This window comes from Rhinopithecus bieti, unplaced genomic scaffold, assembly GCF_001698545.2.
Source record: "Rhinopithecus bieti isolate Rb0 unplaced genomic scaffold, ASM169854v2 scaffold_110, whole genome shotgun sequence".
NCBI classification, from domain to species: domain Eukaryota; kingdom Metazoa; phylum Chordata; class Mammalia; order Primates; family Cercopithecidae; genus Rhinopithecus; species Rhinopithecus bieti.
The window spans coordinates 2479874-2493833 of NW_016803311.1; the positions used below are offsets into that span (position 1 = coordinate 2479874).

Genomic DNA, 13960 nt, shown 5'->3' on the forward strand with positions numbered 1-13960 from the left:
TATATATATGTATATATATAGTAATTTCTGTCTTTTTTTTGAGATGGAGGTCTCACTCTGTCACCCAGGCTGGAGTAGATACAGTAATTTTCAAGACCTCAATTTTCACCAATAAGAGTTGGCAAGGAAAATTAAGAGCATACATATTTCTAAACTTTTGTCAAAGTTTGTGTTAAAATCAAATTATGTGAATCCCTACAGAGACCTAGGAAGCATTAATACTGCTTTAGCAGGTCAGTCATTAGAATGGTTCTCAAACAATTTTCTTTCCTCTTCATTGAGGCTAAAGATCAGAAGGATTTCCAGTCCCACCCTTTCCCAGTATTTAGAGAGCTTAAGGGTCTCTCTTAGGCCACACAGTAAGCGAAAGAGCCAGTATTTAACCTAGAGAGTCTGATTCAAGAGATTATATGTTGAACTTCCTGGAATGTAAATGTCAATTCTCAGTCCTCACTGTATTTGACCTAGCAACCATATTTATGATAGTGAATCACTCCATCTTCCTTGATACTTACTCTTCACTTTGCTCTTAGGACACCAACTCTATCGGTTTTGTCCTCCCTCACTGGCCATTCCTTCTCCATGTTTTTTTTGAGATGCGTCTTGCTCTGTCGCCCAGGCTAGAGTATAGCAGTGCGATCTCTGCTAACTGCAACATCAGCCTCCCTGGCTCAAGTGATTCTTCCACCTCAGGCTCCCAAGTAGCTGGGACTACAGGCGCACGCCACCATGCCTGGCTATTTTTTTTGTATTTTTGGTAGAGACAGGGTTTTACCATCTTGCCCAGGCTGGTCTTGAACTCCTGAGTTCAAGCAATCTACCGACCTCAGCCTCCCAGAGTGCTGGGATTACAGGTGTGAGCCAACACATCCAGCCTCTCCATCTTCTTTGTACTTGACCTTTTAAAATGGGAGTGTCCTGATGTTTGGTCCTTGGACATTTTCTCTCCTTTATTTACACACTTTTGTGGGGAGCTCATCCAGTCTCATGGCTTTAAATAGCACCGATCACCCACCGACCTCAAATTTATCTTTCCATCCTGGGTCACTCCTCGGGACTTCTACACTCATGCATCCAACTGTGCACTCAACACTTCTGCTTGGGTTACTATTGCGCAGCTCAGATATAACGTGTCAAATACCAAACTCCAGCTCTGAAATCTACTCCATCCCCAGGCTTCTCCGTCTCAGTGAGTGCCACCTGCATCCTTTCAGTTACTCTAGCCAAACCTTGGAGTCATCCTTCACTCTTCTTTTTCCCTCACTCTTCACTTCCAGTGTGTCAGGACCTCCTCTTGGCTCTGAATCTGGTCAAACCTTACTGCCTCCACTCTACCACCTTCATCTGTCATCTGAATGATCGAAATAGCCCCCTACTTGGTTTCTCTGCTGACCTCATTACAGTTTATTCTCTACTGGGCTGCTAGATCAGTTTGGACACAATCTTCTATGTTCTCTGCTCAAAACCTCTCAGTAGTATCCTGTCTAAGAGGAAGAGTCAAAGTCCTTACAACTGCCTTCAAGGTCCTATATGGTCAAATCTACATCATCTTCTGTCTTCACTTTCTACTACTTTTCTCTCATTCATTCCCATACACTGGCGTCCTTGGTGTTGCTTCTAACTTGGGGCATTTGCACTTGCTGTGATCTCTTCCTGGAATGCTCTTTCCTCAGATATTCATGGGACTGGCTGTCTCATCTCCTTTCAACCTTGGCTCAAATGCCACCCTCTCAGTGAAGTGTTCCCTGATCACCCAGTTTAATATTGCCACTCCCTCCCATGGTGTTCGCTATCTCCTTACTCTGCTTTATTTTTCACCTTAGTACCTAACGCCTGCCAGCTACGACATAATTTACTTCTTTATTTTGTTTATTTCTGCCTCACATCAATAGAATGTAAATCCCCAAGGGCAGGGATTTTCACCTATTTCCTTCCCTACACCTAGGATCGTGCCTAGAACATAGCCAGTGCCCAATAAATAATGATTTGTTGAATGAATGAATGATAGCTGCTATTATGAAGATGCCCAAATAAGAGACAAACATAGAGACACTACGGTCTTGTAATCATATTCATTCTTCAACAAAATTCATAAGCCCTCTTTATAATAATTAGGATGTTAAAAATAGCTTCCTTTTAATTTTATGTCAAGTTAAAGTAACTGTTGATACTTTTTCTTTATCTCTTGTATGGCCGTTATCATTTCTACCTGGTATTATTATCATTATTGTTGTTACATGGACCATGTATTTAGGAAAATAAATGAAAGACAGCTGTGCATTAAATTAATTACAAACTGAAAAGTGTTTTATTTGAGGATACCTCACATTTTTTTTTTTTTACTTTTGTAGTTGTCTTTAGTTTTCTATTTGACTATCTCTTCAAACATTTTAATTTTCTCTTTACCTTTTTACAGTATTTTTTTAAAATTGGAGAATGTGATCCATGGACGGGTTGTGACATCAGCTTAGGAGGTCATAGTCATCATTGTTTAATAATGTAATAAAATAGGTTAGAATGGAAAACACTAGCATTACACTGCCTGTGAAAAGGATAACTGTTGTATTTTATGAATATGTGTGTATTTGCATATTTATGTGTGTGTGAACTGACTTATAATGTAAACAGTCATAGTCAAGAAGCTTAAAACTAATGGCAGTTTCTCAGTTATATTTGCTGAAGAATGAATGAATCCCCTGAAACCAGTCTGTGGAGAATACTGTCCTGGAATTCTTATTAGAAAACATGGGGAAGGATCCTATTTTTGTCATTTGTAAACTGTGAATAATTTTACGCAAATCACTTAAGCTCTGTGAATCTCAGCATTTACATCAGTACAGCGGAGTCAATAACCTGACTTACAGGGTGGTTGTAAAACCTAAACAGATAACGGGTGTCAAAGCATTTTGTAAACTAAACTGTTAAACCAATATCATTTTATCAATGTATTATAACCTGATTTTGGTCATCTCACCCTTAGGGTATAAAGTCTGGAAGAAATACATAATGATTATAACTTCTATTTCATGGAATTTGAATCTGAATTTTATCAGACTGTTCAGAAGTAAATAGTCTCTTAAAAAACAGAAAAAGGCAAAACTGACGTGCACTATATCAAGTTAATCTAGTGTTTGAGGCAAATGCTATCTATAGCCTCTTTCTGTCAAAATGCAAGGAGCAAGACTGTTAATATTTTAGAATATTACCTAGCAAAAACTTAGCACCCGAAAATGAAAAGCATTATTCTTTCTGCCTCTTCCTTTGTTTCTCTTCTTACTATCAATTTCACTGAAGCACATGTTTGTGCCATTAAGCCATTATCCCACTTCCATGTGCAAAGTACTTTCCCAGAGTTTTTCAGTTGTGTTTGAGAGGATGTAGAGACACCCATGCTATCACAGCATTCCCACAAGGTGAGTGTCACTTCCATTTTATAAATGAAGAAACAGGCTCAGAGGTTAAGTCATTTGCACAAGGCCACCTAGCTGCTAACATACGCCCAAATCTTTCTGGCTCCAAAGTGTATTCACTTTCCACCATGCCATGTGGTCTCCCAGATTCATTCAATGACTCATTCTTTCATCCATTTATCTGAGACAGGCACTCTACTTCAAGGTCATTGTGATGCCACAAATAGGGTAAACTAATTTTAGATAATTGAAGCCCAGAGTAAAAGAAAACGGGAAGAAATGGAAATCTAATAAAATAAATAATAATAATGGTAATAGTAATAGTATCTCAAAAGTTTTGAGTACTTACATTTGTCAGATACTGTTCTAAGAGATTTTACATGCATTCATTCATTTTCTCCCCACCAGAATCATACAGGTTTTTCAAAAGTGAAGTTTACATGTAAAACCAGGCTGACTGCAAACAATTGCCTATATTTTTCTAGAAACACGTTAAGAATTTTGATTATGTGAAACATTTTAACAAATAAATCCCTGTTCTTTGTGAATCCAATGATATAGAACAGAGCATGTATTTGTGTGTCTACAGATTTTTGGCGTAGGTTATTTTGCTGACAGAAGCAAGATTAAGGGCAAATAACTAACATTCTGTTAACATATTTTGAGTCTTCCAATGGGCATGAAAACACCTGTTTCTATGGCAACGAGTATAGGTCATGTGAGGGGTGATAGAATAATTAGAGGGGAAAGCGAAAGCTGTTAGTTTAGAATGACAATTTTTTCTTTTGCAAATTTACTTCCTTCAGTAGTATAATGCTATTAATTTGATCTCTTGTCTCTCTAAAAGCAACAGATTCCTGGAAACTCTTTAAACTTGAGTCACGAGTTAACAGGACCAATTTTAGCATAAATTGAAGGACTGGGGAAGCTATGCTCTTTAATATACTGTCTCTTCTTTGGGAGAATTACGGTATGCTGGCTGGGTAATTGTAAAGGTCTTCACGTGGTCTTTCCAGTATCATGTCTGTCAGATCGAGAGGGAACAGGAGAGAAAACATAATTCACTTGGCTTATAGGGACTTCTGGGGACACAGAATAACTTGTGGCTCCTGCTCATGAAACAAAACAAGGTTGAAAGAATGAGAAACAGTGTCCAGAGAAGATTTCAGTTTCGTGAGGAGTTAGATATCAGTGCTCCAGAGCATCATCTGTTAATTCCCTAGGCTGGGATTAGTGGAGCAGTGAAGTGGGAAACAGCAGCTATCTAGAAAGTCGGGTTTGGGGCGAGTCCGCTGATCTTACTTCCTCCCTGTTAAGGACCCCAGATAAGAAAGACACACTACCTCCTTCCTCTTATTGTTCATGTACGGATCAGTCCGATACTGCTCCAGAATGCTGCGGTAAGTACTGCTTATCAAGAAATGACTTTCTGATGTTCCTTAGCTTATGGATTGAGAGAAAAACAAAGAAACAAACAAACAACAACCAACACTGTAGCGAATCACAGAAAACATTCTGAAGGCAATCAAACTTTTTTTTTTTTTTTTTTTTTTTTTTTTGAGACGGAGGCTCGCTCTGTTGCCCAGGCTGGAGTGCAGTGGCGCAATCTCGGCTCACTGCAACCTCTGCCTCCCGGGTTCAATCGATTCTCCTGTCTCAGCCTCCCGAGTAGCTGGGATTACAGGTGCGTGCCACCACGCCTGGCTAATTTTTGTATTTTTAGTAGAGATGGAGTTTCACTGTGTTGGTCAGGCTGGTCTCAATCTCCTAACCTTGTGATCCACCTGCCTCGGCCTCCCAAAGTGCTGAGATTATAGGCTTGAGCCACTGCACCTGGCCGGCAATCAACCATTTTTTAAATCAGAAGAGGTAGATATTGTGTACCGTATTCAGTAGTGCCCCCTTATCCTTAGTGGATACATTCCAAGACATCCAGTGGATGCCTGAAACTACAGGTGGTACTGAACCCTATGTTATTTTCCTGTATATATACCACCAATGATAAAGTTTGAAGTGCGGCAGCAAAACTAGCATGACTTTCTTTTTCCTTCTTCACAATTCCACAGGTAGAAGATTCATTTTTACCGTAGATCTTAGCAACCTCAGCATACAATTTTTTCTTTCTTTCTATTAAGTCGAGAACTTTAAACTTTTCATTCAAAGGAGGCACTTTCTCTTGGGTGTATCTGAATCGCCAAGATCACTATTCTTGCACTTTGGGGCCATTATGAAATAAAACGAGGGTCACTTGAAAACAGACACTGCAATACTGAAACAGCAGATCTTATAACCGAGAAGGCTACTAAGTGACTCACAGTGTAGACTGTGGATCCCCCAAACAAAGGGATGATTCACATCCCAAGAGGGAAGGCACAAGATTTCATCACACCACTCAGAATGGCATACAATTTAAAACTTAGGAATTATTTATCTTTGGAATTGTCCATTTAATATGTTCTATGGGTAACTGAAACCAGAGAAAGCAAAATCATAGGTAAGGGGGCACTACTGCAATTTTTTGCCCTCAACTAAATGACTGTGATGCCAACTAGCCAATGGCAGATGAGGCTTAGTTAGGTCAGGTGGAACCAGAGGATGGACCAGCCTTCTCTGCAACCCTTAGAGTCTGGGGTCAAAGGAAGAAAGGCATCCCTGCAATGTGAGCTTATTCCTCTCCCTCTTTTACCTTCTCATAGTTTCATAGCTGTGGAGGGTGAGAAGATGCTCCAATTCCAGCTCTTGGCTGATTATATGATGCCTCTGACCTATCTCTTCCCTCTTAGCTTCAATTTATAAAGAAAATATTATCCTCCATGACCAGTGGTATTTTTTATTCTGCCATTTACAAGCTTTGCCGCATGGCCACACAAGCTTCTAATTGATAAATTTCTGAGAAAAATTTAGTTGTGGTAACTCACAGTGCAAGTGACCATGTTGATCATTTACATTGTGACAACAGCTTACTTTTGACTAGCGGTTGAAGCTTCTAGAGTATTTTCCCTTCTTCAAATATTGGAACTGTTTTTAATTAATTGTGTTATATGGTAATCTGGTCTAAGGCTTAGATTGCTTAGAGGTGTAAAAGGGAATGCTTCATTCATTCACCGTCATTCATTCACTCATTCAACAAAATAGGCTGGGCACTTCTATGTGCCAGAGGACTGAAGTTAGTAATAGCTAACACTAATTTACTATTATTATATGCTATATAATATATACATAATTTTATTTATTTATTTTTCTTTTAAGATGGAGTCTCGCTCTATCGCTCAGGCTGGAGTGCAGTGGCATGATCTCAGCTCACTGAAACCTCTGCCTCCTGGGGTCAAGTGATTCTCCTACCTCAGCCTCCCTAGTAGCTGGGACTACAGGTGTGCGCCATGATATCCAGCTACTTTTGCATCTTTTGTAGAGATGAGGTTTCACCATGTTGGCCAGGCTTTTCTCAAACTCCTGGCCTCAATTGATCCACCCGCCTCGGCCTCCCAAAATGCTGGGATTATGGGTGTGAGCCACCGCACTCGGCCAACAATTTTACATTTTATTGCATTTTCACAAAAGTCTTCTGAGGTTCTGTTATGATGATTATTAGGTAGATGAAAAAACTTGGAGTTTAAGCAACTTGACCAAGAGCACATAGCTATTAAGTGGTACAGTGGGATATAAATTCAAACAGAGTGGATCTGGGCTCAAATTGCCTGCCTGCCTAGCTCTCAAATACTACGCGGTCAAGTTCCTGACCATAGGGAGCTTACAGAGCAATACAAGATTATTGATTCCCTTAAGTGTGATTTGTGATTCCAAATACTTCATTAAGACCAACCCAACTTTCAGAATTTAGTGATATATGTGGCTATCCCAGCTAAACCTTAACTCAAAACTAAGTTAAAGTTGCATTTGAGTAGTTTTGCCATAGGAAAGCAAAGATCATTGATTTGGGTGGGGGTGTCCTGAAATATTTTTCTTTGAAGTTTATAGAGTGGCAGAATGTAATAGTTTATATTATATACTCCTTTCCCACAGTTTCCCACTCAATGCTTGATATACATCTTCTGTAATTTTTCATTGAATGTATTTTACTGTGCTTACTATCCTAGTGAAGAATTATATGCCCCAAATTCATGATGAGAATGAAGTAATCATATCCTAGTCAGGTGTAGTTCTAAAGAATCCTGGAACCTGGCTATGAATGTTTTGGTTTATTATCAAAATCTCACTGTTTTCTTCATATTCTACTATAGTTTTTCATCCTCTACAAACACTAATCTTCTGTGTCTGTGGGGCAGATACTCATTTCACTCGTTTTGCTGCCATGCTTCCAAGGAGAAATGTGAGGAGATGACAGTATTAATAGGTCTCCTCTCCCTGGTCTGTATTTATAGCTAGGACAGAGTGAGCAGATTCTAGACCTCAGTCTAGATGCCAGTTTGAGCACCTTTGCAACACTACCACCCCGAAATGTTGAGAAATGCTGAGAGCCTGAATTATAAATCATAGCAATAATGATAGAGCGAAGACAAATTTGGGGATATATGGAAGGTAGACCCTGCAACTGGGTTCCAGCTAATTGTGAGTGTGAACAAATTTATATATTAATAAAGACAGTCTTTTTTTTTTTTTTTTTTTCTGAATCTAACAGAGCACAGGATTTGCTACACAACTACCCCTCTACGAAATGGCTAGGTGGCAACATAAAATTCAATCAGCCATGTTTATCTTAAAAAAAGTTTAACATTTTTTTTTTTGTATTTCGATATCTCTAATTTTCCTGCTTCAGTTCATTTTCACAATATCATCAGAGCCCTTTCTAAGATGTTGATCAAATTGATTTCTACTCTTTGAAACTTCTAATGACTTCTTATTACCTACAGCATAAAATTAAAAGGTCTTTAGCATGAAATACAAGACCTTTTATAATAAGGCCCTGTCAGAATTCTCCCACCTGGATAAATCCCCTCCTCCCTTCCTACTCCTATTCTTTTCCCATATCCTACACATCCTACATACCAGCCACCCAGAATTTCAGAAGACACCAGGCTGTTTGAAATCCTTGTGATTAACACATGCTGTGTCTTAGTCTGTTTTCTGTTGCAATAACAGAGTATCCCAGACTGGGTAATCTGTAAAGAAAATAAATATACTTCACACAGTTCTGGAGGATGGGAAGTCCAAGAGCATGGCTCCAGCATCTGGTGAGGGCCTTTGTGTTATACCATAACATAGTGGAAGAGAAGGGGGCATACAAGACAGAGAGAGACACCAGTGATCAGACTGTCTTTACAATAGCACACTCTCACAATAACTAACCTGCTCACATGATAACAACATTAATGCATTTATCCAATCCTCTCTTATTAGGAAAGATCCAATCATCTCTTGTTAGAGCCCATTTCATAACACTGTTGCATTGGAGATTAAGCTTCCAACACAGGAACTTATTGGGAGACACATCCAAACCACAGCAAGCTATTCTCTGCTTGAAATGACTTTTCTTTCATTGAAAACTGCCATTCTCACAACAAGTCCCCTGTGGCTCTCTATTATGAAGCCTTCCTCACTGTTCCTGGGGAGAATGAGTAGCTCCCTGCACTGAGCAGCCACAGCTATTGCTTAAATATTTGGTATATCACTTAGTACTTCTGAGTGTATACATTTGTTCATATTTCCATTTCTTATTAGACTAAAAATCCTCCTCGGTTATTATTTTGCTTTATTTATTCTGTATTTCCGGGGCCCCCATCACAATAGAAGATGGTTAATGAACAGAAAATTAATGAATAAATATCTTGCCTCTTGCTTTACTTTTAGAACTCCTATCCATGTAATGACGATGACAAAAACAATGAGTTTGAGGGAGAAGTTAAAAGTGCTATCTTTATGCTCCACCTTCCAGTCAAGCTTTACTCTGTCTGTCTGCAATTTTCTACACAATAATTTCATTGCAAAACTTATTGTCCTAGAGGTAATGGAGCAGGAAGAAAAGAGAAGCCAATAAAGTGGCTTTTCTCTAATCTGTCAGTTCCATCATTACTGAAGGCCACTTTTCATGTTTTTGGTCTTGCCCCTCAAGCCCACTGAGAAAAAATAACTTTTATAAAAGAGCAGTGGTCTGTGACCCCGAATGGCCTCAATTTAGATAAAGAATACCTTTTAGCAGCTGACAGTTATATGTGCTCAGGTTCCCAGTTGACCTCAACTGCAACCAGTTTCCTCTTGGGTGGGAGCTCATATTTATAACTTTAAACAACTCATAGGGAGGGATCAAGACTTCCTTCTTGAGGGAGAAGTATTGTACAGGTGCACCCAGGCAGGTGAATATGGTAAATAGTGTCTGGTTCCCAAACTCCTGTGCCTCTTCTTTTAGGAGGGATGTGGAGAGGAATTGGCCAAATCGAATGGTGGCACCTGTGTAGGCGCTGAAGTGGACATCCTTCGTCCTATAATGCACCTCATGGCACAGAGGAGTGCCATGCTTCATGATGCTGTCTTTCCTCAGCAGCTGGATTGCTGTGGTGAGGTAGTAGTGTAAATATTTGAATTGAAATGAACGTTCATACTGCTGTGGAGCCCTGGCAACATAGGCCATGGCTCTAGTAAAGTTAGAACGAACATTGCTGTTCAATGTATAAAACAAAATAGCCACAGCATGTGTGGTAGTCATGTTCTGGGGTAGAACTTTTCCTTGGTTAAGCCAGGTTATGTGCGCTTTTTGCCACATCCCAAAGTAATTCTTCTGGGCTTCTATGTCTTTTGTGAAATAATCCCCTTGAGTTAGTTTCTCCATAACCTCTTTGCTACAGCCTTGGTACTGATCATCAAAGGAACCTGGTGTGAAGTCAAAGTCGATTTTCATCGCAACCTATAAAAAAAGAAAAATCTTGAGTTTAATTTTTCAAATCAGATGGTGAATGTGGTTGCAGATTTGCTGTACTCTATAAGGCCAAGTCTTCTCCTGGAAACCAATATTTGCTGAAGTAAGTTTCACTGAAAATCATTACACTGTTCCAATCCTTCCTGTGTCAATGACCTGTGCTAGAGATTGAATTTGGTTTGATAAATAAATTACTGAAAACTTGAAAAACTCATCTCCCCAGAGAGGGAGTAACTCTTTTAACATCAATAAAATCACAGCATGTTTGCACATTAAGTACTTTGAAGAAAAAAATCATAATCTTATAGCTTAATTATACTTTCTGTTTCCTCTGCTTTCCCCCCTTTCTATTCCCTCAGTAGTGTTTTCAAAATATCACTTTTGTGAATGCCCAAAACCTATATTAAATCCTTGAACTTTATCCTTAAGCTGTGAATAGTACTGGGGGGGGGGGCTCTCGTAAATAACAACCTTCTTGTCTACCCAGGTTCTGAAAACATTGATAATAAAAATAGCAAAATACGAAAGCCAAAATATCTGTTTTCTTACTGAATAAAGGCATGCTACAGCAGTCACATCGTTAGGTCTGATGGCAAGTGGCTTGTTAAGAGCAAATTCCAGAATGGGACCAACTCATTTGCAGGCAGTACTGAACTGGGACCTGCCCAGGTAAGATTCTTGTCATGGGGAAACAGAGAACTGATGCCCTTTGCCATCAGGCTAACTCCCAGGAGGAAGACGAGCAGAGCCAAACTCAGCACACCCAGTTGTTTTTTCCCATGTTGCCAGTGGAGTACATTTGTCCACCTCGGGGACAGCAGAGTGAGTCATGGGTTGGACAGTGGCCAGGAATGTGCCTAGGAAAGTCCCTCCTCTTCTGGAAAAGGACATTCCTTTCTAATGGGTGGCCAACAGAATGTTATTTATTGACATCTAGTGCATGTTAAACTGAAGTGACAGATTTGAATAGAAGTCCACAGAATATCATCGGTCTATCATTTAGAGCCGTATATAAATTATATAAATTCTAAAACATTTCTTTCTTGGCAAAGAAATGGTGTTTTCCTAATAAACAGTGCTCATTAAGGGACATGTTAAAGGATCACATTCCATCCAGTCAATATTAAGGATGTTGGAACTGGAACTTAAAGAACATCCCATTTGGTATTTTTACTGTGTTATTCATGATGAGGCATCAGCTAGTTTGTAAACTAGAACACATTTTTAAGACTGATTAAACGATTTTAACCAATAACTCTTCACAACAGGCGTTAAAATAGGTTTACGGTATCTGTTTAAACCAAGCCGAGCCAAACCAAACCAATAACATAATGTTCTGTCAACTGTCATGAGGAACTCTGAAACTTTGTTAATATGTTACTAGATCTCAAATATGCACTCTGTCATCTCTTAACATTAGGTTGTTTTTTTGTTACACAGATCTTTATTAGAATACTTAAAACTTAAGTCAATCTGTATGATAGAGTTTAAAGCCAAATGGACTTGGTTTATTTTGCATTGTTTGTACTATGAAAGCAATATTTTACTTAATTTTTACAGTGGATCAAGAAAATAACTTTATGCCACTAGCATCCATAATGTCAAGTGTACAAACAATGAAGGATTCTACAATTTTAATAATTGTTTTCAACACTCTTTACTAACATGATTTGTTAAAATATCGGAATGAAACTAGAAACTGAATGCCTAAGGTCTGGGCCATTTAAAGGCTGTGGCCAGGTGAATGCTCTGTTGGAGCACTGATCATAAAGAGATCACCTCCTCAATTGTCCCCCTACCTCAGAACCCTCTGTGGGTCTCTGCAGGCCAGAGAGGAGCAGCAGGAATGGCAGCAGGCCTCCAAGGAGCCAGATTCTTATCACTGTAGGAGCTGCAGTAGTTGGGAGAAGAATCTTCTTGCATCTGTTGATCAATGGACCCCATTTGCTTGTGTCACAAGTACTTCTCCTTTGCCCTTGCATCTTCATCCTGAGACGAATTCTTAGCGTTCTCTTTTGAGGTTTTTGTTCAGTCTCAGCAGGAACCTTTTTTGCTCCTGTCTATGCTGAGCAACTTCTGTTGCCCACCAACAACCAATAGCTTGTCTGAGGGAAGAAATCAACTCCAACTTCTTTGCAAAACTGAAATCTCTGTGAAATAGCCAGATGTGCGCACCAAATAAGGGTTTCTAAAGAGAACCCAAGTTACTTTTCAAGTAAAAAAAAAAAATCTCTGATCTAGTCTGTTTTCAGGGGAATGCTGAAGTCCTGTTAAGTGTCAGACTCAGCAGTCCAGCCTTCCCTTTCCCAGCCAAACAGGAAAAAGCATGCTCTGTCCAGCGTTTGGGGCCAAGTAGCATTATCTGGAGCCCCAGGCTTCCATCAAAGCTGATAAGATTGGCGCGCGCAGGGCAGCTGGGAATGCGCCACCTCAAGATGGGTGTCTATAGGCTCATCTGGCACTGCTGATAGGCCCTGCCCAGGATGGGCTGTCACAGAGCTAAGTGTGTTTTAGGGTTATTGTCAAAAAGAAGGCTCTTTGAACTGCTTTTCCCTGGCACCTTTGAAACTCTCCAATCCAGAGATTGTACCTCTGGGTTCAAAGCTCTTCCCCCATTTTCACTTCTGAAGATATCAGGCCGTCTGTCCACACAATCCCAGTCTCCAGCGAATCCTAATGATGACTGTCAGGAGACTGTTTATGTAGAGCTGACATAAGTCAAAATAGGGTCCACTGTGCAAACTTAATCCAGCAGAGTTCTATTAAGCACTCTCTTTTAGGTACTACCCTTTCTAGTCTGAACATCCTTCCTCTCTTCCTAACCCTTGATAAAATTATATTTTCTTGCAGATATTTTGTATTTATACTCTGGATTCATTACTTAAGAAACTAAAAGTTAGCAATCCTTGGTAATTGTTTTTCTTGCAAATATTTACTTCTGGATTCAATTTTTAACTTTTAAGGTAAACTAAATGCTGTTCTTAAGTATTCTAGTATTTTTTGGCAACCTAAATATTTTTTAATCTAAATTTTCTGATGATCATAGCAGTTCTGCCTCATTAACTAATATTCAGAATATTTAGAAAGCACAAAGGAGAAAAAATTACACATAACCCATCACTTGGAGAAAGCCACTAATTAGGTCTGGAGTTTGATTTATACACCCTTAGACATACACACACACACGTTTCTAGAACTGAAATAATATAGTATGCAGTTTTGCATACTGTTTATTCCCCTTAATATTTTATTGTAAGCATGTCCCTATATAATTTAATACCTATTGAAACATATTTTTTAAAAAAGGTTCACTATATTCCATTATATAGGTGCTGCCACACAATAGAATAGCATGGGTGCATCCACGGACTGTACAGTCTCAGAAAAAGATTGATAAGTGACTAGAACATGGACTCTTGAATAAGACATCTCAGTTCAATTCCTGGTACTCACTCTTCCTAAATGTGTGATCTTGGACAAGCTACTTAACCTCTCTGTCTCTCTGTTTCCTCATGTGTTGAATGGAGATAATAATAGTACCAACTTCATTTTAGTGTTGATATATTTATAACCCTTAGAATCTGGCACCTAGAAATTTTCCAATAAATAAAACTAATTGTTATTATTTGCACCAAAGTTTATTTAATAAATATCTTATATTTAGCTTGTTTTCAACTAC

At 39.1% G+C, this 13960-nt stretch overlaps 1 protein-coding gene across 1 annotated transcript in view; it reads right to left on the reverse strand.

Moving 5' to 3' along the window:
- The window catches only part of ART4 (ADP-ribosyltransferase 4 (inactive) (Dombrock blood group)), an 18203-nt gene extending 5536 nt beyond the window's left edge, over positions 1 to 12667 (reverse strand). The window contains exons 1-2 of the mRNA XM_017873526.1: positions 12081 to 12667; positions 9558 to 10269 (exon numbers count right to left, since the gene is read on the reverse strand). Of these exons, the coding sequence (XP_017729015.1) occupies positions 9558 to 10269; positions 12081 to 12269 (901 nt within the window). The 5' untranslated portion in view covers positions 12270 to 12667. The remainder of the gene's footprint in view (positions 1 to 9557; positions 10270 to 12080) is intronic.
- Positions 12668 to 13960: the final 1293 nt, after the last annotated feature.